This window comes from Chanos chanos, chromosome 13 (assembly GCF_902362185.1).
Source record: "Chanos chanos chromosome 13, fChaCha1.1, whole genome shotgun sequence".
In the NCBI taxonomy this organism is placed as follows: Eukaryota; Metazoa; Chordata; class Actinopteri; order Gonorynchiformes; family Chanidae; genus Chanos; species Chanos chanos.
Window position 1 is genome coordinate 11851882 of NC_044507.1, and position 27932 is coordinate 11879813.

The following is a 27932-nucleotide window of genomic DNA, read 5'->3' on the forward strand; positions in this document are numbered from 1 at the left end:
ATGTCACACCGTATCTGTGCAGTAATTTTAAACGATAAATAATAACGGAACAGAAGTTGCCCCAGTTTACCGAATACCACACATCTGTAGTCATTTGACTATATTACACAACACAATCTGGCCCCTGCGTATATAAAGACTTGTATTCAAAACTAGCCTTGAATACCAAGATGACGTGAGCTTCACTTATTTTGAGTTATTTTCAGTTAAAAGTGAGAATAATGAAATAAATGTATTAGTCCTAAAATACCAATCATGTCAGTGAGCAATTTTCTTCCCCTTTCAATAATACAGATAGTAATAAACAGAAGACAGCATTTCTTTACGTCGGTGTCTGGTAGCGGAGCAGATTTGGAAAGGTGCGGTATTTGGAGGAGGTTTGCTCTGGAGCACAGCCAAACTAAATGTCTTAGGATCATACTTTTCAAATAGTGATGGAACTGATTATCTCCTCTACTGAATGAATGGAGGGAGTCAAAGGGGGAGGGAAAACGGATGGAGGAAAACACGAGATGCTGTTGAGAGAGACTTAACTAGCATATTCCAACTGTCAAACAAACTAACAAACAAAAACTGTAGAGCTCTCAGACTGTATATGTCTCAACGGAAAGTACTTTTTTTTTATCCTGTAGTTTCGTTTGCTCTGCCTTACTGGCAGCGGGACAGTGTCCTGGAGGGATTTCGGTTCTTGGATTAGAGAAAGGAGAAAACGTAATGTCAGAAAATGCCAGTGCGACGGGAAGCACATGGGAAAGCAAAAAAAAAAAAAAAAAAATGGACAAGATACAAGATACTGTTGAAAAGAGAGAGAGAGGGGGTGCTTCTGAGCACACTTTGGCGAGCAGCCTCTTCTTCATGTGTCACCAGGGTGATGGGCACCATGACAACATATTCAGAAAAGACCAAATTTGTTGCTCTTTGAAATAATCTCTGGCAGTAAAACGAATATCAGTCACAGCCCAGAGAGATTAGCAAATCACCAGAATGCCAGAGAGATAGAAGCACATGCCTTTTCATCACACAAAGACAACATTTAAAACAGATCCAAAAACAAGTCTCTTGGCACAGTATGAGACGGTCTTAATGTCATTTAAAACCAAGTTCCTGCAAGTTAAGATTTAAATCCTGAATAACGTGTTATCTTAACATGCAGCATTTCATCTAGGGCACTAAGTTTATAATTTGATTAAATACAGTCTGGACTTGTTAATGGTAGGGTTAGTTTACATACAAAGTACAAAAAATGAATATACTGGACAAAAACAAAGAGATTACCTATTGCTGGAGTCCTCTCCTTACATTTGATTTTTTCAGGAAGCACCACTCTCTCAAAGCATGTTCAGTTTCTGCTGATCAGATCAAGCCACCAGCTGTTCAGTTTCTCCTAATGTAAATAAACACGTCTCAGCAGGAGACTAAACAACATACCCACATCCTCCATACTAAGACCTACACAAGACTCTAAAGGACTCAAATCTGACCACCGTCATGTTTCCAAGTGCTCACTCTGACAACGCTGTTGGTCGCTCTGTAGAGCGTTTGAATTCATCTGTGTTTCTGCTGTCTTATGGCAGAAGTCTTTCACTGTTCTGTCTTTTGGCTGCGTGGGCTGCGGGTGCACGGGCAGGGCAGTAATGGACTTTTCGACTGTTTATCACTGCATCCTAAGTTTAGGCGGAATGTTTCTCTTAAGACAGTATTTGTCATAAGCTTTACAGCTGCAGTTTCATGATTGCGGTGAGACATCCAGAACATTTCAGTCTCAGCAGGGTCACAGTCTTACCACCAATTTATGAAAATAATTCCTAATCATCTTTATGTTGTGTCTCCACAGTTTTTCCATGTTACTGTATACAAGTCTATGATTTTCTTTTCATATTTAAGATGAGAGAAAACATTAGTTTGTAGATTCTGAAATCAGACTATAAGTCCTAAACCAACAAAACGCAACAATGAATTATTCCTAAAATATTTATACTGGTAAATATAAATGCATAAGTCATTGTAATGTACTATAGTACTGTCGCTAATTCTTGTTTTACTTATCACAATTGCTTAATTTATTGTTATTAAATTATCTACGTGTCTCTACTCTGAACTTCTGAATGTGATAGATTTTAATCAGCTCTCAGTAGGCGGTCACAAATTGGGTCCTATTTCTTGATTTTGAGCAGAAAAAAATTACCAGGATTGTGTTGACTTTGATTGTTGATGAGCTGATGATTGTTGAGTTTTGCCAAGAGTTGTTGATAATAACTAAATGCTTAAATGATTGAACCAACCAATAAGGAAAGCCTGTAGTTCTCTCTAAATACGGCTATAGTGCAACATCCAGTCATCAAAATGACGAGACCTGCTCCAGCTTGTGAAGAAATCATATCAAAGGCTCACTATTTTTGTTCTGATAAACCAGTGTCAAAACCCACCAGGAATTCCAGACGCATACTCTAGACTAAACAACTCCACTAACAAAAAAAAAAAAAAAAAGATCTACATTTTTTCCCATGCTCCGAGTCATAAGAAATATTCATTTTGTAATCTCAGTGAGAGAAACTTTATAATGCCATGTCTTCTACCACTGAAGTATATTCATTCATCCAATAACAGGACACCAATTGAAGCTGAAGAAGATTTTTCAAAGGAAATCCTAAATAGCACTTTGATGGCATTGGATGTGCAGTACTCTCAAGTCTTCATACTGATGTGCAAATATTAAGAGGTCATTACCAATGAGTCAGATCTTGTTCAGATTTGAGACAATGCCTGTTATTGGGTGTGACCCTCATGGTCAAATGTGCAGAGATGACTATGATTTGCTCAGCATTAGATGTGATAACTTAAAATAAGTCATTCAGCTGTAACCATATGCACATGAATGAACAGATGAAAAGATTCAGTAAAGCAGAACAGATGTGAAGCTCAAGAGAGGACCCATTCATTGAAGCTGATCACCCACTCTGCTATAACCCACTTGACTCTTCTCTACTAAAACCCTTCACAAACCTAGAGCCTAGATTTTTATGGAAACACTGCATACCTTGTATGCTGGCCACATTTTACCTGTAGTATAGCCTACATCAAGGGTGTCAAAATCCAGTCCTGGAGGGCCATAGTCCTGCTGGATTTTTTTTCTTGTCGACTAACTGAATACAATCTCTGATCAGCTGAAGAGCGTGCACACCTGTTTTCAAGGTGAAAATCAACAGGTAACTAAGAAGTGAAAAAAAAAACGGCAGGACCCTGGCCCTCCAGGACTGGATTTTGACACCCCTGGTCTACATGATATATGACACTGAGTTGTATTGTCGACCATCCAAACGACAACTGATTTCTGTCATTTATATTTCTGAAAGAGTGATTATACTCTGATTGATTTTGAAGCATTATGATACAATAAGCATTGTATACACCATCATACTGTCTCTTCTCTACAGCCAGTCATCAGAACGCAGTTTGAATTACATCAGCAAACAGAGACACTCTGTTGCTGTTTTTCTCCTGAGGTAGTTTCTGTGTGAAGTCACAGCAAAGCCCGAGATCAAACTGAGAGAGCAGCAGATACAGGAGACCACAGGGCCCCAGAGAGGTCCCTGATGCCTTAAAGTCAGGCAGCATGGAGAATGAGAGAGAAAAGCATTCGGGAGGGTGGTGGGGGTGGGGGGGGGTCGGGTGGGGGCTGCAGAGGTCAAGAAAATAAAAGAGAGTATTCGAGAGACCAAGAGAATAAAAGGAGAAGTGAAAGAAATAGCAAATTTCTCTACTGGAGATGAGTTGCCATGGTCTGTTGTCTCTTAAGCTCTCTGTTTGACCACTCAAAGGACCTGGTACAAAAGACTGCACTGAAAACTTTCTCATAAGAGAAAAGCAAAGGTAAAGTAAGAAACAGGCAGGGACAGATAGATGCACTGAGACAGAGAGAGAGAGAGAGAGAGAGATAGTCACAATCACACACAAACATAGATAAGGCACTGCCGTGGTGCATGGGGCAGCTGGGCATGGTGCATGGGGCAGCTGTGGTCTAAAGGTTAGAGAACCGGGCTTGTGACTGGAGGGTTGCCGGTTCAATACCCAGGCCCAACATCCATGGCTGTGTGCGCTTGAGCAAGGCACTCAACCCCAATGCTCCCTGGGCGCTCACCAAGGAAGGCTGCCCACTGTCTGGTGTGTTGGATGGGTTAATTGCAGAGGACAAATTCACTGCTCACTGTTCACAGTGTGTGTGTGCAATCACAGAAACTTAAACTTAAGCCACATACAGCCATAAGGAGGTGAAGTAATGGGGAGTGTCAGTAATCTATATTAATCTGTGGGGGTGAGAAAATGTACATCACTCAGCTGGCCTCTTTTTATACTTCTCCCACCACCAAATACAAAAGGTTTTAGTGTACAGGATATCTTCCTGTGCATGTTTTCTTTTTCTTTTTTTCTTACAGCTATGTTCGGTCAGCATCAAACTTTTGCATACACCGCTAGTATAATCTAAAATTTAATTATGATTACAATGACTACAGTTGATTCATTTGTATTTTTTCTGTCTTGTATTTGTTCTTACGTATTGTCGAGCGAGTGTTCACTTTTTAACATACCCTCCACTTTTTCCGTAATATCACCTCTGTTCTGTTTAAGGGCGAGAACAGGCCAGGCGGTGGCGCTGTTGATCTGCCTCGCTGCATTATGTACGTTTGAGAGCTGCCCACGGTGCTGAAGGTATAAATCATTGCGCTCAAGGGCAGTATTATTGGATGATAAGGGAACTGTCAGCTGTGTTATCTTGCGTTAAGTCGTTTGAATAGTTTTATTGTGAAGTGACGAAACACCAATAGGGTGTTATAAATACTGATTTTGTAAAATTACACCCTTTGTCAAATGTCAAAACGTATCTATTTGACCACTGCCTAACAGGATTAAAAATAATGGCGATAATGATGATAATCACTTTTTCAGTTTAACGACATGCCTGGCAGGAAAACAAAACAAAACAAAACAAAAAACCTTAAACCACATGTACTGGCTTATCCAGACTTCTGATGGCGCTGTGAAGACAAAAAAACGGTGCACTGAGGCGAGTTAGTGACACTCAGTAGCTCTGAAAGAGACGCGCACTTTTCAGAGAAACCGGGGGGATTTCACCTGTGTCCAGTCTTTCTTTATTAGCCATCAATACCGTGGTACTATGATTAGGTTTTAAACATGCACATATATAGTATCCAAAAGTCATTATCTACGTCGATATTATCTTATATCATATCCCATCTCATATTTATTGTATTCGGTTATTTGGGCAGAGGTCTATCGGCTCACTGAAGAGTAACAGTATTTTACGGCTGTAACGCACGAGTGCTCGGAGACATAAGGGTACATCGCCTAACTTGTAGAACGCACATGTGAAAATGCGTCATCTGATGGGAACGGTTTCGTCAGTTTAAATTTAAATAATCATTTTCGTCAGTTTCACACAGCTTTTCTCACACTACGTACAATGCAAACAATGGATCATGAATGTGGTAGAGCACACGGCGTGGCACAGTCCTCTTCAAAATGATCGCTGTAAACACTTGCACAACTATGGTGAGAAGATGCCTTCTGACGTTTAAGCCGTTCAGGTAAGTGAGACAATTTGTTAAATGTTTATTTCTTGGCTGTAATGATTTTTTTACGCGGAATCCATCAGTGGAAATATATTTGACGCATCGGGTTAGTTCAAGACGACAGATATTCAATATCTACCATATTTAATAACATGTGATGTGCCTAAAACGAAGCGCCTAAGTATGACGAGAATATGCTCTGGTGTTCAAAGTTAGCGCAGGCGATTAAATAGATGTCTGTTTACAGTCACCCTTTCGTGTGAAAATGACAGTGCTACAAATCAGGCGCCACTGTAAAGTAATTTACCTGTCTGGTTTTCAGAGTTAAGAGATTGTTCGGTAGGACACGATAAGTTTAAATCATGCTCTGTTACGCATAGCCAGTGGAAAAAATCTATATTTACAATAGTAAAAGTATATATTGAGGGATTTCCCACGGATTTCTTTTAATTTCACTCTGGCTGACCTAACAATAATAATTATTAATATTTTTATTATTATTACATCGAAGATTTTAAAAGTATGTAAGGTTCTTGTTTAGTAGTGGTCCCATACGCACAGAAACGAACAAAGAAGAGAGACGTTACTTACAGTATATTTGCAATGAAAAATGAACATGAAAGTTCGATGCCATTCACACTCAAGTGTCAAATAAAAAAGTTTCAGTCTCACACACGCAAGAAATTAAAAATACTTGTGCAGTAGCCACTCCTGTCATGTCTCATATCACACTGTTACAAATGTACAGGGACAAATGTAGTTTCTGCATATGATTATCACTGCATTACTGCATTTAATGTTGGGGAGCAGTCTAATGCCATAAACTTTCACTGAATTTGTGCTGTTTATAAACTGTCTTCTACGCCCTAATATCCATTTTACTACTGTTCACAGGGTAATGCAGAGACTAATCACCTTTGTAGGTTATTGAAATGTGGTGTACCTGTTTGGCTTTGTGGTTGGATAATACAAATTAATACAAATTTTGTTTTTTTCACAGTAGTAGTCACTACTAAGATTGACAGTTTTGCTTTATGAACTAACATTCTGTAAACTCATAGACATCCACAAAGGAATGCATGAATTGAGGAGATTTAAAGTGAGACTTGGTGTGAGACTGAGTGTGAATGCATCAGGGAAATAATATTGCATTTAGGTGTGGAGGACAAGCAAGATAAAATATGAACTGTCAGAATGACATGTCTGTCTGTCCTACGACTCCATCCAAGTGCTCTCCCATGAAATAGCAGGTCTTCAGGACCCTGTTATTCCTGAGTCTGTGTGTGTGTGTGTGTGTGTGTGTGTGTGTGTGTGTGTGTGTGTGGGTGCGAGGAGGATGGAGAGAGAAGGAGGGAGTGTATTATATACATAGTTAACAACTGAGATACGAAACACTTCTATAGTCTCTTTTCACAGTAATATTGCTATAATCGGTACTTTTCCAGTTTGAGCTCAAAAGTCAAGATGTATTTGGTGAGACAAATTGTTGTCTTTTCCTTTTCAATTTTTTTTTTTTTTTTTTTTTTGCTGTACAACCGGATTTTGCTAAAAAAAAAAAAAAAGAAGAAAAAGAAAAAAAATTCTGTCTGTCTCCTCCCCAAGCCCTCTTCAACTCCCTTTCCCGCTTTTATTAACTTAATGTCAGTGGCATTTCACTCTCTGTTTCTCCCTCTGCAGGATTTTTCTGGTGGGGATCGGCTTTTTCAGCCTTTGTTTCTTAATGACTTCTCTGGGGGGCCAGTTCTCAGCCAAACGTCTTGGCGATTCGCCTTTCACTATCCGAACAGAAGGTAAGACATTCACTCAGCTGCCCTCCTGAATTCTTCTCTGCCCTCTTCTTTCACTCTTAATGCGAGCCTGGACCTGTAAGACCACTTCACTCGGGCTGTCACCGTAGCTGGCCTTGCAGTACTACAGTGCCGGTTTAAGCTATTGAGTAGAGAACATTCTAGCATTATAAAAGAAGTAACTGTTGCACACTATGCAGAGGCTTCCATTGGTTACAGTGAAACTCAACACTCTGCTGGCTCCTGTGCAAGGTTCTGTCTCCCTCTGTCAGTGATTCTCCTTCAGTGTATTCTCCTGAGACGTTGACAAGATCTTAGTATAACGATTTGTGTCATTTCTCTTCTCCAAAGACCCAGTTGTTCAGAACTTCAGTGCTGGTTCTGGATTTGCTGGAGGGCCAACGTACTCTAAAGGGGCTCTTTTGAGGGGAGTCTGAGCCCACATTGGATATAAGCAATTTAGAAGAGTCAATATTAGTTTGAGCGCTGAGGCCAGACTTTCTCTTATCATATCTATGGGGGGAGTTGAGCATTGACCCTCATCACTGACTCCCCCATCAGGTGTGGGGTAGAAAACAAACTCTGGAGTGGGAAGCTGATAAAATTTTCATCACATTTATTTATTGGGATGAGTATTTATCCATTTGTTTCACTGTATTTTTGTTTTCTGTGTGTTAAATGCATTTTTCTGGATGCCGCCAACACAGTTTTTTTTCTCTGTCAGCCATCGATGTTGAGGTTCTATCTTATCTACTTTTAAATGCTTATTACCCATGATTAACCATTTAAAAATGTTTTTTTTTCTTTGTTTGTGCCCACACAATAGCAATGGTGTAGTCTGATGGTGTACAAGCTCATTGGATTGCGTCCTTATGGATGAGTGTCCATGAACATGCCTGTGTGTGTACGTGTGTGTGTGGATAGATGAGTAGTGAAGGGTTAATAGATAACTAGACCTGTGTTTCTCTCTGGCTGTGGTATGAGGTTTTAAGGTGTAAGGCTGTCAGTAATGAATAGTGGTTGTGTGTGGTGTTAGACATGCTGGTGCAGAGAGAGCAGAGGCTGATTAATTAACCATCCCTGAGACTGCAGTCAGGGGAGAAGCAGCTACATTTAGCTCATTCTACACCTATATACCCTTCAGCCCAGACAGACACTGACCTGCTTACACACACACACATGCTTTCTCTCTCTCTCTCTCTCTCTCCCTCTCTCTCTCACACACACACATACACACACACACACACTCTCTCTCTCTCTCTCTCTCTCTCTCTCACACACACACACACACACACACACACACACACACATAACCTTACACACACACACACTCTCTCTCTCTCTCTCTCTCACACATACACACACACACACACACATACACATGCTTGCTCCCTCTCTCTCTCTCTCTCTCTCTCTCTCACACACACACACACACACACACACACACACACACTCACACACAGAGAACATTAGAACATACTTTGGCGCTTTCCATGGTCCTGTTGTTAGTAAAATATTTTTTTTTTACTTTATAGTCTTATCAAAGCTGTTCCCCTCTAAGAAACTCTACAATAATGGAGGAGTCTTTTTATTTATTTATTTATTATTTATTTTTAACTAGGACATGCTTTTTATTCAACAAATGTCCCCTTAGGAGTTTACATGTCTATTACATAAAGCACATCACCTCTTGCAAAGCTGCTTTGAAAATGAAGTTGACTTTAAAACAAACTGCAAAATCTAGCACTTTAAAAATGTTGACAGTAGATTTGTTATTAGTATGGAAGGCAATGGTATACACAGTCATTAAAGCTGCTGCTTCATCGACTGCACATGCTTTACATGGCTCTTAAAATCATGGACTTGCTTACTAAGTGTTGGTTATGTGGCCATCTGACTTAAGATGGAAAATGTGTACAAGGTTGAGCTCTGTTACATCCAAAGGTTAATTACCACTAACACTGACCACTGCTACCGAGCATCCTTTGTCTAATGCTTAATGGGTGTGCCACACTACCTTGAAACAGACTGAAAAGTAAAGCACATGTCATAATTATTCATGACCAGAAAGCCAAGTGTCACAGTCCTGTGTCAAGAAACAGTTTTATTAGACTCTTTATGAGACATTGATCAGAGAGTCTCACATGTTGGCAAATTTGTTTTCACGACAAAACAGATGTAAAGTCATGATAATTGTCACAGCCTGCACCTTATTTTGGACTTTTAGTTTGAAATGTCTTGTGCTCCTGTTCCTTGTGTGTTTTCACCCCTCACCTGATCCTGTTTGTTGCATTTAATAACCTCGTTCCCCCCTTGTTAAGTTTATCCAATCATGTTTGCCCTGTTTAGTTTTCCTCTTGTATTTAAGCCCTTGTGTTTCGCCTGTCCTTTGTCTATCGTTGTTTGTGTTTATATGCACACTGTTAGGTTGCACCTTTTGTTATCGGTTTTGGTCCAGTTTGCACCTGTATTTTTATCTTCATTTTGCAAGTAAAGTCCTCCTTTTTGTCACCGCAACCTTTGTGTCTTGCGCTTGGGTCCTGCACCACTCCACCGGCGTGACAATAATGATTACTTCTGGTACATTCACATCTGCATGATTGACACCTCTGCTTTATGAAAATTGGCAGGTGTACCGTTCATTTTGTGTGTTAACAATATGCTCAGTAAACCCTTGTATGTTTTCTTCTTAAACTCTTGTGTGATGCTGTTATGCAGCCGAATGGAGTACATTACGTGGCTAGGTCATGTCTGCATTAGCTGAATGCCAGTGTTGACTTGTTCATTAATTGCCCACAAAGTAACCTTTATGATAATGACTAAAAGACTCATCTGCTGCATAAAAATGAAATTGTATGATTGAATTACTCAATAAACATTGAAATGCTCCTATATTGATCCCTACATCAACAGTTACCATTTTACAGGTATAGTTTGTCCTAGTCTGTCTCGTGTTGTTGCTTTGGATACATCCTAGTGTTGGGTATTTTGGGAAAGAAAAGCACCTGTGTGTTTTTTTCCCCAGGAAGATACATGCTACCCATAACTTCATATTTTAACTCATATAGTGTAACATAAGCCTATTTCCTGGTGTCGTTTTATCTTCATATTGAAAAATATGCTGATGTGAGGCACTGGAACTGGTAAAAGTTCCTAGTTTCAGACACAACCATAGTGCTTTGATTGCTGCCGAGCTGATATAACTCAATGGCTAATGCAGTAATATGACAGAATCTCTTAAAAAAGAGAAATGCTTTCAAATCTAGAGATCTAAAGAAGATTTATGGAGACTAAAAAAGCATGTGATGCCTTAGAGAATTCATACAGCACTGTAACACGTTATAGAGATTATGCCTGGGATGGTAGTAATACACATCTGTATGAGAAACTTGTGGATGTAGAATGAGCTTTCTCCTGGATGCTGAGAGATGAATGACTGAGTGCTACCTTATGCAACCACTTTACTAAATGTCTGAGTGCGCATGTGTGTGTGTGTGTGAGAGAGAGAGAGAGAGAGAGAGAGTGAGCGTGTGTGTGTGTGTTCTAATGTTCTCCCTGCATGTGTGTTTGATGTTAGGTCTCCCTTATATATTCCAGTGATAGATTTGGGTTCACAGCCTGTTAAATGGAGCCTGGGCGGCTGGTTATTGGTGCTGGGAGAGAGAGAGAGAGAAAGAGAGAGAGAGGGAGAGAGAGAGTCTAGGCTGCTGCTCTTTTAAATCCCTGCGGCCAGGTCAGAAATATTACAAATCATGAAGGCTCTTTGGAGCAGCCTCTTTGTCTCTCTCTCTCTCTCTCTCTCTCTCTCTCTCTCTCTCTCTCTCTGCTAGTTTAAGCCACTGGCAGTCTACCAGTGCCTCCAAACATACCATTATTATGGCCTCAGAGAGTGAAATCCGCCAGTCCAGATAAAAATTTCTATTTGGTCATTTCAGTCATAGTTTCGTTAAAGTTGTTTAGTCTTTCTGAACAGCTCACCAATTACAAGTCATCCGCTGTGATCTCTGCTGTTTTCTGCAGTATAAATAAGTCAGGTATAGGCTTAAGATGTAATAAATTGACTGTAAATCTGCAGGCATACTGAGATCAGGCACCTTGGACATGACATGACTGATCAAATGAAACCGCAAGTGTTGTGACTCCTGGTTTCCTGAAAAAGCTAATCTCTATATACTCCAAAAAAAAAAAAGAGAGAGCAAAACAATATTTCTCTGCCCCTAAATCCAATCATGATTGAAGGCAGTGATCTTATCAGTTTCATAAAGACATTGATTGTTTTGAAAGAGACGAGACAAGACGTGTAAAATTGTTTTTGTTCTGTGCTAAGAGCCAACTGATTTTGCTGACATTTTGAAATTCACTTGACAGAGGATTGATTGTTGGTTCTGTTCGTGTTTTATGATGTCCAATGACATTTGACTGCAGGAAAAGAGCAATTGTCTCTTGGGGAAAAGTAATTGCTTTTCGGATAGTACACATTTAATTTGATTTGATTTCATCACAGGCTTTGGCTCGTGGGGTAGAGGTCGTGTTTTGTATGAGAAACAGTAGCTTTTTCTGCTGTCTCACAAAAAATGATCAAGAGAGTTAAAAATAATATTTATTCTAAAGCTTATTTACAAAGCCATTAAATGAATCATTACTGGATTATACTTATTAATTGCGTCACCGCAAGTGTCCCATTAATAAGAATGATGGGTGTAGCTATGAGTGTGTGTAAAGTAAGAAATGAAACCGTTGGATTTCCATCGGTTGATGAAACAGCGTGTCACCTTTTATCCAGAAATCCTTTTATGGATTTATTTTTCCATGATTTCCCATGTGAGAAAAAGATACTGTAGGGTTGTCACAGTTCCAGAATTTAATTAAGAACATAGCAATTACTCTTTCAGATCATCCATCTCGACTCTCTCCCTCTCTCTCTCTCTCTCACACACACACACACACACACTGAGTCAGTCAGCAGTAAAGATCGAAGGCTGGTGCATAAGTAGGAACAGAGGTTAACAGTTGGGTGTTTGTATCTTACCCTTTCCCTCATAAGGTCCTTGATGAGGATATATAAGGATAAACTATGTGTGCTTTTATTTGTTTTTGAAATATCTAAATGAGTTCCAGTAGATTAATGTCCTTTTAATCCCTACCCTCTTAAAAGCTTAGACTTCCATCAAACTACATATATTTCAGCAAAGTTTAGCTGTGAAATAGGTCACAAAGTGCACTTCAGAGAGCTGCCATTCTTATCTGTCTTGGAATGGGTCCCACACGGTCAGATTTGTGTGTGTGTGGTGTGTGAGAGAGGGAGAGAGAGACAGAGAGAGAGAGAGAGAGAGAGAGAGAGAGATCATTTCTATTCAGGATTTTTGCCAGTGTTTATTTTTTAAGAAGTACATGTTACATTTTTTAAAGTGCAATTTTTGTCCCTGTCATCTTGCTGCTAAAGTAAGCACACAGAGAAGACAGAGATAAATCATGTTTCTATAGAGTCATGTGGAGTCTGTGGCCACTGGTCAGATCCGTGGGCATGTCATACTCTCGGCGGTTGAGCGGAGAATCGATTGATGCGTCTTAGACAAGCTGAGAGGTGGCTGAGGGGGTAGCTTCATCACAACCTGCTGCTCGAGTGTATTATCATGGTTTATTATCATGGGTTTAACTGTTAGTTTGTTGGTTAACATTCAGTGGTTTAAAATCACAGTCGAAAATAGTTGTGTAAAACTGGTAAAGCTGATCAGTTAGCGTGAGAGAACAGCACCCCCCCCCCCCCCCCCCAAAAAAAAAGCTGCAATAAGTTGCATGAATCTTGATAAATGTTGCAAATATTCAGGAAATGGCACTGAGTGTGCAAAAAAACCCCAAAACATTTGTGTCAGAGGACCTCAAGAAACCCATCTAAATGTCACAAACGGTTCTGAAATTGAGACTCTGCCCCTTGTTGTGGGGGAGTGGATATACGGTATATAACAGGATTTCTGTGGTCTGAGTCATATTCACCCTACAGGAGAATATATTCATCCATACATTTGACACTTCAGAGTCTCTCTATCTGCTTCTTGCTGTGTGAGTGCGTGGAGTTGGTGTGATTGGTGTGCTAATTGGCATTGCTGTAGAGTGCAGCTGATGGTTGACAGAGGAAATTGCTCATGTTCTTTTTTGAGCTGTCCAGACAGATGACACGCAGATGTAGCAGTGAGGAGAGGTGGCAGAGGTTTTCACATCTAATAGCTCCAGATACAGATTACTTTTCTCCAAAGGAGGGCGGTGGGGGTGGGGCTAGTCTTAGTGAAAAGTCCTAGTGTGTGTGTTTGTGTGTGTGTATTGGGGGAGGGTGAGAGAGAGAGAGAGAGAGAGTGTGTGTGTGAGAGAGAGAGAGAGAGAGAGAGAGAGAGAGAGAGAAAGAGAGAGACAGACAGTGTGAATGTGTGACTGTGTGTGTGTGTGTATGTGTGTTGTTTGTGTTTTGTTTGTTACAGCAGGAGATGGAATTCGAGGGACAGTACTGATGGAGGATGAGCTATGGTGTTATTGGTGTTATGTATACATTTATTTAGAGAGCACACGTTATACAACAGAATATTTCTTCTATTTCACTCTCTCATCCACCCACATACTTTGACTGTTTTTGGAAAAGAAAATACCTCCCCCAGGTTCTAAAACCCCACCTTTAAAAATGCTGCGCTAATAAAGTCTGATAGAACATATGTTTGTTACATCGACTAATTACATTTGATTGAAAAAAGGTCTAGAACCCATTTTATGCGTTTCAGTGACATGTTTCTTCATTAGAAGGGAGAAAAAGAAAAAAAAAAAAAACAATAATTTGATGCATAATTTTCATCACAGCACCTGGCGTTCCTGTGACAGAGAATCTGATTTGCTGCACTAGTATAAATATAAAACTCTCCCAAATGCACAGATCTGACAGGATATTAACCTACACCTTCCAGCGACCCGTCTGTACCACCGTAACTGTGCCTGTGTAATATGTCTGGATTTATCTGCATGTGTGTGTGCCATGCTCTTGTGACATTATGAGGATCAAATGGAACCATGGGCATATACACATATACACATCTAACAGGTGGTCACCTTGTGGGGACATTTGCCAGTCTCCACTTGTGAGAATTTTTTTTTTTTTAATGATATTGTTCTTTTTAAAGGAAACATTTTTTGGTTATGGTTATGGTTGTGGTTATGGTCAGGATAAGGGACTGGTGATTAAGCTTTAGCTACTGTAAAGTGGAAGGCACTGAAAAGTAACCAGTTAAGATATAAAGATAAGTATGTGTGTAAGTATGTGTATAGGTGCTTATTTGTTAATTAAATATTTTCTTTCTATCTATCTATCTATCTATCTATCTATCTATCTATCTATCTATCTATCTATCTGTCTGTCTGTCTGTCTCTCTGTCTGTCTGTCTGTCTGTCTAATATTTTCTTCACACACACATTTGCCTTCTTCTCAAGTCTCTTGGCACATATTGACTGAGGGACATGGGGAAGTCATGAATTCTCTGCTCAACAGAACAAGTCACTGTCATCCAGTTAGTTAGGACATGTTAAAGCTGAGACAGCATGCACTAGCAGCTTAAGCGGAGCCTTGTTGAACAGAAACACAATGTCAAACCAGCGTCCCTCAGAGGATGAAGACAATGTCATCTCCAACAGTGTCTTCTGAGGAGCACATGGACACGCCTAACACACAGGAACCTTCTGCTCACACACACACACACACACACACACACGCTGCTCTGAATCTGTGTGTGAGTTTTTCGAACAAATGTACACACACCAGATTTCGCCACTATTGTCCACAATCATGCTAGTCAAAGTAGCAAATGGAAATATTCTGATGCTAGACACACAGATTTATGATATGTAGATATGAAACAGATATGTGATATGTAGATATGATACAGATTTATGATATGTAGATATGAAACAGATATGTGATATGTAGATATGATACAGATTTATGATATGTGGGTATGATACTTGTATTTGTGATATGTGGGTATGATACAGATTTGTGACATGTAGATATGATACACAGATTTCTGATATGTGGATATGATACACAGATTTATGATATGTAGATATGATACATGGATTTGTGATATGTGGGTATGATACAGATTTGTGATATGTAGATACGATACAGATTTGTGATATGTAGATATGATACACAGATTTATGATATGTGGGTATGATACACAGATTTATGATATGTGGGTATGATACAGATTTATGATATGTGGGTATGATACATGGATTTGTGATATGTGGGTATGATACTTGTATTTGTGATATGTAGATATGATACACAGATTTGTGATATGTAGATACGATACAGATTTATGATATGTAGATATGATACATGGATTTGTGATATGTAGATATGATACATGGATTTGTGATATGTAGATATGATACATGGATTTGTGATATGTGGGTATGATACAGATTTATGATATGTAGATACGATACAGATTTGTGATATGTGGGTATGATACAGATTTATGATATGTGGGTATGATACAGATTTGTGATATGTAGATATGATACAGATTTGTGATATGTAGATATGTACAGCTTTGTGGTCCAGCCTTAAGTAGGAGCAAACACGCTCAAACAAGATGGTCCTTTATTTGATGCCAAAATTGGGAATCCTAAAATATTTGTTTGTAGATTGGTTTTGGGTTACCTACTTGCACCATTTTTTATCATGTGGCAGAAGCAAATTACCAGTTTGATCGAATTGACCCCCAACTTTATCTGACACACAGCCAAGGAAACAATCTAGATTCAACTTCAAATGGCTGTTCTAAAAATACACAGTGTGGGACGGAATGTAATACCTGAAAAGATGATTTGTGAGTGTGACAAGGCAAGGCTGAAGTGAAATGTTAATCTCTGTCTGTGTTTGACTTTGTCTCCAGCAGCTCTTTGAAGCTGGCTAGAGATAAGACACTGCTGCTTTTCCCTTAACACCAATACCTGTGCTCAGACCTATCATTTTGCTCCTGTGGGCTAGTTTTACTGTACATAGCCAGAAGCTGAAGTCTCATCGTCGGGTAGACTTCTGGATTGTTAAAGAAATGACTGTTCATTTTCTGTTATTACTATTGTTATTTTAGGGCTGACAGCTCATATGTTTTTCAGCATGCTTTTGTCCAAACACACCAAGGGGGATGGAAGAAAGTCAGATATTGCTTGAGTTTCTGGCTGCTGTACAAACAACAACTAAAACATTGCATCATGAAAATGCTAACAATTTGTAAACAAGTGTGTAATTGTTTGAAATAATATAATTAATTTTATGAGTCAGAAAGCTTATGGCAGCTGACTGGGATCCAGAGACTGGTCAGTTAATTATCTTTGCACAGAACATTATTACTGTGCCCTTAAGCAAGGGACTTAATCCAAAGTAAACTAAAGAAACTGAAGAAATTTCCAAAGTAAACTAAATTTCCATTCACATGCTGCTGGGAAATCTTCCTCACAGAACAAAGTTTCTGTCCCACAGATGATAAACACACACACACACACACACACACACACACACACGTGCACACACACACAAGTGCACACACACACTCACACACACACACACACACACACACACACACACACACACACACACACACACACACACACACCTCTGTATGTCTGATATCCAAACAGGCTTCTGAGCCATGAAAATCAATCCTTTTCTCATCAGTGTTTTATTAAGCACTTGCTCTGTCGTTTGTTGTTGATGTTTTTTGGGTTTTTTTCTTCCATGGTTTACTCCAGGGTGGGTTTGCATTCTGAGAAAGTTGTCTTGCCCTGGACACTGATGGATTAAGTGTGATGGTACAGAGAGGAGCGTTAGCTCACTGTGCATTTTCATTGAGCTGAGAGGATTAATTAGACAACAGGAGAGGTGAATTACATGCTTTTGTTCTCATGCCAAAAGCACTCTGCTGCTGATTTTGAACACTGTAAAGCTCTTCGGTCGCACAGAGAATAAAGTATTCAAGACTAGGACATCAAACTCAGCATCAACTGCAATCCACTCTCCTCTGTGTTGTCACTGTGTTTTCAGATGTGTACTGTTTTAGTTAAGAAACAGCCAAGCCACCAGCAAACAGAGGCTCTGAGGAGTGAATACCCTATTTTCATTTACCTGTTGTCCTTAATAGTTGTGCTTCTACACGGTATATGATCTAGAACATTTGTTGGTTCTTCATAGATAGAGATTGCCAATTTACATATTCCTGGAATTTATGATTACTTTGTAATCAATTCCAAAATAAGTATGTATCATATAATGTAAAAAAAAAATACCATAATTATACATTGTATATTATACAGCTACTAATGCACTGCAGGAGCAGTAAGCTCATGCTTGTGTTAGACTGACTGTAAAATAAGGTGAGCAATCCCAGCTCAGTGTGTGTAATCTATTTTATCTATTCAACTGGTAAATTAAGTTTGTGCAGAGGTGTTCCAGATACCCTACATTTTATCCCAGATAGCTCCACATTTCCCCTTAGCTGACTACGTGCCTCTGTCACTAATTACTTGGTGGTATTTCCATATTGCTAAATGTGGAATAAAAGCAGATGATTTAGTCATACAATGGCTGTGGAAGCCACCCTCATCCACATGCTGTAGTGATAGGCTGGTTAACTGACCATGTGAATGTAGCATTCTCATGCTGTCTCAGCTCATTTCTCCAGGCAACTATAACTTTGAACTATGAAAAACACTGAGGGGAAAGAAAAAAAAAAAACAGACCGTTAGACTAATTTGTTCCCCCTCTGTTTGTTCAGAGTCATAACTTTTGTTATCCAACCCTGTGATCAGAGGAAGTTTAAAGGCGGAGGTTTAAAATACTCATGAATCCTTGAACAGAACGGAAAAGTCTTCAAAGCAAGCTCTTTGCAAAAAAAAAAAAAAAAAGCGTGGATGCCTCCTACCATTTTTTGGTTGCTGCTGTTAATTCTTCTAATTATGTTGGAAAGCGGCACAGTGAGGCGTTGTTTACTGGATGCGCATCTTTCAGGCTTTGTTTAGGATGAACGAAAGCGTATGTGCATACAGAGAGACATGCATTTTCATCACTCTCTCTTTTGTCTTTAATCAATAATCAACAATACTGTTTTAATGTTTAGTTAAAGGATGTGTCTAAATTTAACTACTCTTGTGTAACAAGCAAGACAAGCATTTTGTTTTCTGTACACTTGTGTATACCAGATAGTAAGGTGGAACTGAATTGTAATATGTGCGTGGAAAATAACTTTTCAGGAAAGTAAATCCTCACCTGTGTGTGTGTGTGTGTGTGTGTGTTTGGACAGTACTCGGAAGTGTGGAGTCCCGTGGGGTTCTAAGGAAGATCAGTGATATGCTGGAGGTCATTATGAAGAGAATCGACGTTCTCTCCAAACTCAGCAACACCAGTGACTCACATAGACTGGAGGAGCTCAGCTCTGCTCTCGACAGGTGTGTGTGTGTGTGTGTGTGTGTGTGTGTGTGTGTGTATGTGTGTGTGTGTGTGTGTGTGAGAGAGTGTGAATGTTTCTCTCTCTTTTCTTTACTCTCTCTCTGTCTGAATGAAAAAGTTGCTTGTCTTATTAAGGTTCCTGTGCTCTGCCTAAGAACTGTACTGTACAAATGTGGAGGGACAGATGGACAGACAGACAAAGAGCCACTTCCTGACCAGAACAGACAATCTCCACAAAGTTTACTTCACAGTCTCCATGGTAACATACGCATAGGCTGGTGAGGCATCTCTGCGAATTGGCTCTGTCGGCAGCTCAATCCGATCGATATCTATGGATCTCTAAAAGAAACACATAATAAAATACTTAAAATGAATAGACAAGCTCCTTCCAAAATCGCCCCAGGATTTTCAAATATTTTTGTCATATTTTAGACAATTTAGACAATTTTGTAATGTGTGTAATTTTGTGAAGACTGTTTGGAATTGCATACTGTCTGATACAGCATGCGTAATATTTGGCCTTTGTAGGAATCAGGGCTCAAAGGATCTTTGATGGTCAGTGGATGAAGAGAACAGAGTAAGACCATACTTACAGAGCAATAAAGAAAATTAGCAGTTTCTCTCAAATTACTTACATTATTTTTGCCTTGTCCTCTGTGCCGAACTTATTTAACTTTTTAAACCTTGAAACTCTAACAAGAATTAAGAAGGGATTCATAATGTATTGCTTTGTATCATCCCTCTCTTGTTTAGCCAACAGTGCCCCTGTAGGGTCTGTTTTTGTCAGTCAACACCAGAGCTTACCTTTGCCAGCAAACCTCATTTTCTCCGCGTTCCATATCTCAGAGGGCACCAGCCGTAACTCGCTGAGTCACTCTGTGTCTTTATAAATAAATGGTCTCAGTGTTTAAAAGCTCTCCCTATTTCACGGTCCAATCAAAAAATTCATGGAGTTAGCATTTTCTGCTTCTTGTTAAATCCATTACATATGGAAGGAGAGGCTGGCAAATCACAGAGACATTCTGTGGAGGAGTGAGGAGCTGCCTCGTTGCTAAGTCAATTAATATGTGTTCTTTGGAAAGAATGGTACAGAGTTTGGGGAATGTACAGGGAAAGCCTCTGGGGAAAATACAGTATATTTGTTTCTGTTGATATTATGATGAATGTGTGTATTCTGTTTCTTGATGTGGGTCCTTAGGTTCCAGCCAGTAGGACTAGTGGAGCGGATCCAGGCCATTGCTCAAAATGTGTCAGACATGGCGGTCCGAGTGGAGCAGATCCTGCAGAGGAGCAGATCCAGTGGCAAAGGTAGCAAACAGATCTCACTCATTCACTCACTGAGACACTCACTAACTTCAGCAAAATCACTGGGTTTAAGCCGTTTATTCAATCCGTGATCCAATGGACTTGATCATCTGTGGTCTACACCGACACCAAATTCACCAAGTGTGTCATGAAGTCCTTGCAAATCATATAGAGAACCAACTCATTCAGATTTCTTCACCAGCTCACTATAAAAAAAAAAAAAAAAAAATCTTCCTGCTCATCTAGAATGCTCTTTCAAGCTTGTGGGAATGTTCAACCAACCTGTTTAGAATGTTTCACTATTTCATTCAGAATGTTCCACAGGCACATTTAGAGCATTCCACCATCTCATCTAGAGCGTTCCGTCTGCTCCTTAAACATGTTTGCAAGCTCATTTAGAATGTTCTACTAACTCATTTAGAATTTTCCACGTGTTCATTTAGAATTCTTTGCAAGCTCATGTAGAAATTTCTGCCAGCTCATTGGGAATGCTCTGTCAGTTCATCGACGACTTCATCGAGAGCTCTCCAGCATCTCAATTAGAAAGATCGACAAGCTCACTTTCAAAGTGCTACCTGCCTTGCTTCAAGTTTTCATCTGACCACTCACTTTCACTTATGCAACGCTTCCCATTGGTTAATCTGCCTGCTCACCCGATACAACCTCTGTCCAATTATGTCTCTCAAGGTGATATGTGTATTTACCTTATGCAACGCATCTATTTGTTTTTCATTTGGTAATAGATTCCTTTTCATGATTTTGTTAATGGATGTAAAAGACTCAATCTTAGATGTGTTTTTAATTGTGCCATAAATATGTTGTAAGTGTATGGTTAAACTAGATGTATTTGGGAATTTGGATACAGTCTAACATCTGTCTAACCCCTGTAATAACCACTGACTGGTATACACAATAGAGGAATTCATCAGCTTTATTCTGCTTGTAAAACATAATGAAAAGCGAATCAACACATCATTGTGTTGACAAAGATTCCAAACTCATTATTAGTCATGTTACTGAGCAAAGAAGAAATGTACAACAGCGTTATCTTCTGTCTGAAATTAATCCCCTGTGTTAAGGTTTCCACAGAGTTGAACAGTTTGAACAGTTTTCATTGTTAGTGATGCCATTATTATAATCAAAGAGAATGACTAATAATCCTTTTGTCTGTGATCATGTTCACTGGAGCTTGGCAAGCTGTTTAAGAAAAAAATAAATTCACTTTAATAAGGCAGACGGGAGCCAACTACCATAGTGAGAGGATGATTTTAGTAATCATGCTGACGCATTGCAGTGAATTTTCCTGCTTCTTCTTCTAACCGTGAAAACAGCGGGGAGCACTTTGGTCCTCTGGAAAGTAGCAAAGGAACAGCCTCAAGCTGCTTGATACCAAGCCAAGCCGGTGAAGGAGTTACGGCCAAGCAAAAATATCTGAATAGAGATGAAAAGATATGTAGGTTAATCTGCCTGATCACCGTTCCCCATGATGAATTTTTTATAGATAGGGTTAACTGTTTTTGCCAGCAGGGAGAGATTGGACAGCAGGTCAGTGTGACATCCCAAAGGATCCTGGGTATCCAGACTGTGCCAGTAAAGTGGATGTAAGTGGTTACATCTTTAATTCTGGATAATTATTTTTTTTTCTCCTGTAATATTTTTGCTCAGTAATCTGAAATGACAGCCTATCCTTCTCCACTCAAAAATACAATCACGGAACAGATAGAGCAGGTAGTGAGATTAAAGGCAAAGTGGATTGAACCTGCTCCACTCTATATAAAGAATGACAGTAAACATTGGATAATTTAGTTAGAAATCCATCCTTGCTGATGAAGTTTCTTCTGTTTTCAGGAGTTTGGGAGTGCTTAACAACGTAAAAGAAACCTTGTTTATGAAAGGGTCTTGATAGAGAACGAGTGCATTGTTGCATGACATTTGTGTTATGGTGACATTTTGTCATTATGAAAAGTAAAATTCAACCTTCTAATATTTTCAAGTGGATGCGGGCCAGATGGACATCAGACCCCTGCTATGCCTTCTATGGTGTTGATGGCTCTGATTGCTCCTTTCTCATTTACCTAAGTGAAGTGGAATGGTTCTGCCCCCCTTTGGCATGGAGGAATCATACCAGCACTCCAACACCTGGTACTGCGGTAAAGAAACAGGTAAATCAACCAGAACACAAGTTTTAACATTTGTTGAATTTTTCAGCAATGTTGATGATGTAACCAATTTAATGTAGTTCAATTCAATTCAATTCAATTCAATTCAATTCAATTCAATTCAATTCAATTCAATTCAATTCAAATCACTACTGCATAAATACTTGCAGAACACAATACCATCATTTGATCTGATGTTTCTACATTGTACTTCTACAACGGCATCTTTTACATTAAGTAGCACTGACATTGTGTGCTGTTTTTATCTCAATGACAACATTCTGTTTTCTTATTTTTATTTCATTCATTTCATTTTTTTTCATTCCATTATTGCCTGGCTGGGCAATTATACCTCTGGACGGCTGCCTTCCTGCATGATGTTGTCCAAGTTCCAGTCTAACCCAACAGAATGTTGTGTTCTTAGGCTCCACAGGACCTTGATTGAGTGAATCAGGTGTGTCTGTATGAATTGGAACAGAAGCCTATATGCACTGCAGGAGGAGGTTTGCCCGTTCCTGTCCTAATCCATTCTAATCCCTTGCTGCATCTGAAAGCAATTAACGAAACTTTTCATTGATCTTTCACAATGATGTATTTTCTAAATCATAATTAACTTCGTGTAGCGTTGGCTCAAGTATAACTTGTCCCAGGTGTTTGGCATTTTAATCTTGTTCTTTCTCTTGCACAGTATTTTTAGTTCATTATTTCATTTCATTTCGATTCATTTCATCATTCATTTTTTGCTCAGTATTTTTGTTCTGTTCAGTTTTGTTTTGTTCCTGATCTATTCATGTTTGTGTGTGTGTATGTGTTTGTGTGTGTGTGTGTGTGTGTGTGTGTGTAATTTCTGTGAGTGTATCTGTTATTAAATGAGGCCAGACTATACTCAGACTAAGAACATCAGTGCAGACATGTCTGGTAAGAGTGTCTCTCAGCACTGTCTCTCTGGCCTCTGTACTAAAGTTTCTCAGATTTAACATTTTATGTGTTTCTCAAGAGCTAATGGAATTTTATCCCAGCAGTTTGGCATAATTCACTTGGTTTACTAAGTTACTGCTTGTCATCTCCAGTTTCTTAAATCTGGACTCCTTTAGAAGTTTATCTGTCTAAGGATTAGAACTGTGTTCCAAAGGTCCAGTGTAGTAAAATCAGTGTAGAATTCACCCTGGATAAGAGCATCATCTGAATGCTGGAATGGAAATTTCATTATAAACAAATGCACAGAAATGCATGAATAGATGTTAATCACTAACTGTGCATTTACATTTTTTAAATGTAAAGCCGTAAATACAGATGTGTACAAGCAAATGTAAATGTATAAATGTAAACAGTAATATCGTACTGATCACTCCTGCTTGCTGACCCCGGTGTTGTGATGTCTCTGCTGCAGGCGGTGTTGCGGTCCGATCTGGGTCCACTCCTGGAAAAGGTGGGCTCAGGGAAAGAGTCTCTCAGCTTCATGAGGAAACGCATTCACAGACTGGCTGCGCAGTGGGCCGCAGCTGCCCGCAGACTAGACCAGCGTCTGCGTGCTCACTGGAGAGAACAGAAAAGGGTGAGCAGTAGTGATTTTATTTTGAATATATCCACATAAATTCATATCTGAATGCTTTCATACTTCAGTACACATTTTCATACCTTCATAGCTTAATACTTTAATTTAATTTTATCTTTCCACCCTTCTCTAAATACAGGTAGAGAGCCTGGTTTATGAAACTGTCATCTCTTTTATTAGAATCTGTTCAGACCAACAAGCCAGTTTCTGTGCTTTTAAGTTTACCTTTTGAGGTGCGCTGGGTTCAGAAGGGGAGTCTGTATTTTTCTCTTTCCTTGCATTTATGTTGTGTGATTATTTTCTTAGGGGGGCTTTAAGTGTGATGTGTGAATGCTGTACGCCCCATGTGGCCCTACGCTGGATATAGGCCATTTTAGAATAGCGAAGAAATGATAGTTTTTATGTCAGTTTGACTGAATGGGCCTATGACTCTATACATGTTATCTTCTCTTAATGTCTCTCAACCCAACCATACTGAGTGAAATGACCCAGTACTGAAAGAAAAACAGACCTCAAAGTAGAGAAAACAGTTGTCAGGGTATGAACACGGGTCTGTCAGTTCACTTTTGTTTGTCACTCGGACTAGGTTTTACTTGTCTATTAACTTGTCAGACAAACAAACAGTGCAAACAAACAAATTGCTATGTTTCATGTGTTTTTAGGCCTCTTCCATCTCATCCAACTTACTTCGGTTAACAAGGCAGCAATCCATCTTCAGACATGACAGCCCATAACGGAAACCAATTTAACATTTTAAATTAAATTACATGTCTCTGAAATTTGGGTATTCTGACAGTTTACACAGTTCAAGCAGGCCAGCTCATGAAAATTCATCATTCTGTGTTAAGATAAATGTCCCCAGATTTTATTTAATGATGCTAAGTTTCTCTTTGTTGTTGGCTGGTTTTCTGCATTTGGTTGGGATCACTTTTCTAACACTTGGCCAATTTTTGCTGATTGTAAAAACATTCTCCTTGATTTAGAAACTAAATCATTTAGAGCCAGATAGAATCTGATAGAACTGATTTAGATCTACAAAAATCTTAAACAATGCTTTCTCTATCTCTCTCAAACATGCCCAAAGATGAATGGAAAATGGATATAGGTGTGAGATATATTTCCTTTGTTTTCTACTGCCTCTCACAGTATCAGACAGCACCAGCATAGAAAACAAGCACAGGAAAGGAGATGTAACAACCATACGTCCTAGTCCTAGGAGAGCACATCAGATCCTGTATGATCCGCTTTTCACGTTTGTAATTTGTGTGAATCTTTTTAACCGGTCTGCTTTGGACGGGTTGCATATATGTTTTGTAGTTTTTGTATTCATTTTGCTTGTACTGAGGACAAAAAGACGAAGCCTGTGTGTTAGACTGTGGTCTATGTCTGTCACAGCTAACAATTTGATCTGCTTTTGAATTTAAAACTGAAATTTAAAAAAAATCCCTATAAGCAAGTATATTTTGGAGTATAATATTATCCATGAATATTCTTGTAATATAATTTTGTTCAGAAATCCATGGACCATACATTTGACATCCGTTGCCAGTTAGGATCCAATGACTGACACTGAGATCCTAAGTCAGATCATTTTATGTTTGCGGTCCATCAGTTTAGCTCTTTTTATCTATCAGATTACTCATGAACTCCCTGCAGTCTCGAGTCTCTAATAGCACTGCCTACCCACTAGCCTCCGCCTGAGCAATCTTAAAGCTTCCACCCTGCCCACAGTGTGAGGAAGACATATGAAATCACTGCTGTTCCATCTGAACAAAGTTGTGTCTTCCAAGATCCATAGCTTCCAAGAGCTGCCCTGTAAAGCAAAACTCATCAGAACTTCAAATAGGTGCATATGAGTCTAGCTAAACATGTGTAGGTTTGGACAGGACCAGAACTTGATTTGTACGCTGCGTTAAAACCTTAAGCTGTGTAGTCTGAGTTGAATGCCAAGCTGGCCTTTTCTCAGGAACACAGCACAAGAAAGGTAAAAGAAAAAAAAAAAGAATTTCATCATCACCATCTCTGCTGTGAGGGATCTCTCTGTGGTTCAGACCATATCATCATTGTCGAAACACAACACATCCTGTCAAAGGCTTTATCTGATGCCCTGCTGCCCCCTAGAAAAAGCCTCTGTGCTTTAACGCACTGCTGTCAGACACAAAGGATTCCCTTCCATTACTGTTACCCCTAGGGCTTGGCTTTGCTTCCTCGTAGAGAAATATATATATATATATAGAGAGAGAGGGAGAGAGAGAGCCATTGAGAGAGAGACAGAGAGAGGGAGACAGAGAGAGGGAGACAGAGAGAGAGAGAGAGAGAGAGAGAGAGAGAGAGTGAGGGAGAGAGGACATGTGTTTGTGAAGACAGACATATAGATTCCTGATAGATGTAGGAGAGTGATGTGGTGAGGTTGCTTTGTTATTCTGCTGGTACAGAATTGAGTCTGTATTGTGTCTTACTGAGATTCTGAGATAACCCTTCAGGAGAAAAGATTGTCAATGGCATAATTAATCTAAAAGAGTTATTCCATGTTGACTAAAGCAACCGTGATTACACTTCGGAGAGGTTTTCAGGGGAGAAAAGACGATATATAAACCAGTGTGCTTCATCGTTTTACTGCAGTCTTAAATTGAATTAATCAAATATCGAACCAGTTCTTACTTTTTTTTTTAATGTAAAATATATTGATTCAATATCTTATTGAATTAATAACATATTAAAGTTATCTTTTTTTAAAAAAAATTTATTTACTTCTGCTGCACACAGCATGAGAATGCTGTTAATTGGAGTTGTACCAGATGTGAGGGTGGTATCAAAGTTCTTTCAGAACGTTTCATCTCTCTCTCTTGTCTCTTTCTCTCACTTTCTCTCTCTTTTCCTCTCTATCTCTCTGTTCCCCTCCCTCTTTCTTTCTCTTAGATCCTGGTTCATGTTGGGTTCCTAACAGAGGAGTCTGGTGATTTGTTCAGTCCCAAGGTACTTAAAGGAGGCCCACTGGGAGAGATGGTGCAGTGGGCAGACATACTCTCCACCCTCTACATCCTGGGACACCATCTTAAGATTTCTGTCTCTGTGAAGGAGCTTCAAGGGTGAGTCCTGAACAAGTTTCTTTCAAATAGTCCTTTCATCTAAGCTTCTAGCAAACATGGAGAGCAAATCCATGCACTTCAGCACCATGGATAGCTACCATGGCCACTGAGACTGAGAGTTCAGAGAGAACATATTATGGCGTTCTGTTTCCATGAGCAAGGTCATTTTGAATCTAAGCTGTTGTGATGTGCTGGCTATTTACCAACACAGCACACACACACACACACACACACACACACACACACACACGCAAACATACACACACACACACATACACACACAAACACACCCGCTAACATACACACAAACAATGTTCCAACCCACTGATCCACCTAAACTTTTCAGGGATAACTATGCCTGCTCCTTAAAACACAACTCTTTTATTTCAAAACAAATCAGACATCAGATGCAGAGTCAAGTTTGCAAATGGGTTTTCTTTCTCAGTGGAGGTCTTACACACTCTGGGACCTGATCCGGTCTGGCTTCTACTCCTCTGTTTTTTTTTTTCTTTGCTTTAGTTCTCACACTTCTCAAGCCTGGAAGCCAGGTTTTGTTCAGTGAAAGAGACCAGCGTTTGGTTTATTGTGGTTGTGTATTTACCAGTCTCCTTTTAATTAACGTTTAAAAAAAAACAACAACAACAACAACAACGACAATAAAAAAAAAACCCTGTGTTGTGTAAATAGTGTAGGTGTGCTTGGTCCTGTGTCCTTGTTTAGTGGTCTAGAAGCCCAAGGCTAGATTTGTTCTTTTGTAGGGAAATTAATTGAATAGACCTTTAAAGGAAGCTGTGTTTACTTGGAGAGAAAAGATGTATTTGTTTCTTTTAATATCCCATCTTCTTAAATTGGCCCATGGAAAAGAGCAATAAATCCTTTCCAAGACCATTAATGAAGAAGGACAGAGATTATTTTCTCTTTCTCCGTCTCCTATCCCTCTCTCTCTCTCTCTCTCTCTCTC

At 39.4% G+C, this 27932-nt stretch overlaps 1 protein-coding gene across 1 annotated transcript in view; it reads left to right on the forward strand.

Annotated features, from left to right (window-relative positions):
- Nucleotides 1-5565: 5565 nt before the first annotated feature.
- Nucleotides 5566-27932, forward strand: part of mgat5b (alpha-1,6-mannosylglycoprotein 6-beta-N-acetylglucosaminyltransferase B) — a 39017-nt gene continuing 16650 nt past the window's right edge. The window contains exons 1-8 of the mRNA XM_030790464.1: nucleotides 5566-5603; nucleotides 7266-7378; nucleotides 18718-18862; nucleotides 20062-20171; nucleotides 21711-21769; nucleotides 22163-22330; nucleotides 23718-23882; nucleotides 26802-26971. Of these exons, the coding sequence (XP_030646324.1) occupies nucleotides 5566-5603; nucleotides 7266-7378; nucleotides 18718-18862; nucleotides 20062-20171; nucleotides 21711-21769; nucleotides 22163-22330; nucleotides 23718-23882; nucleotides 26802-26971 (968 nt within the window). The remainder of the gene's footprint in view (nucleotides 5604-7265; nucleotides 7379-18717; nucleotides 18863-20061; nucleotides 20172-21710; nucleotides 21770-22162; nucleotides 22331-23717; nucleotides 23883-26801; nucleotides 26972-27932) is intronic.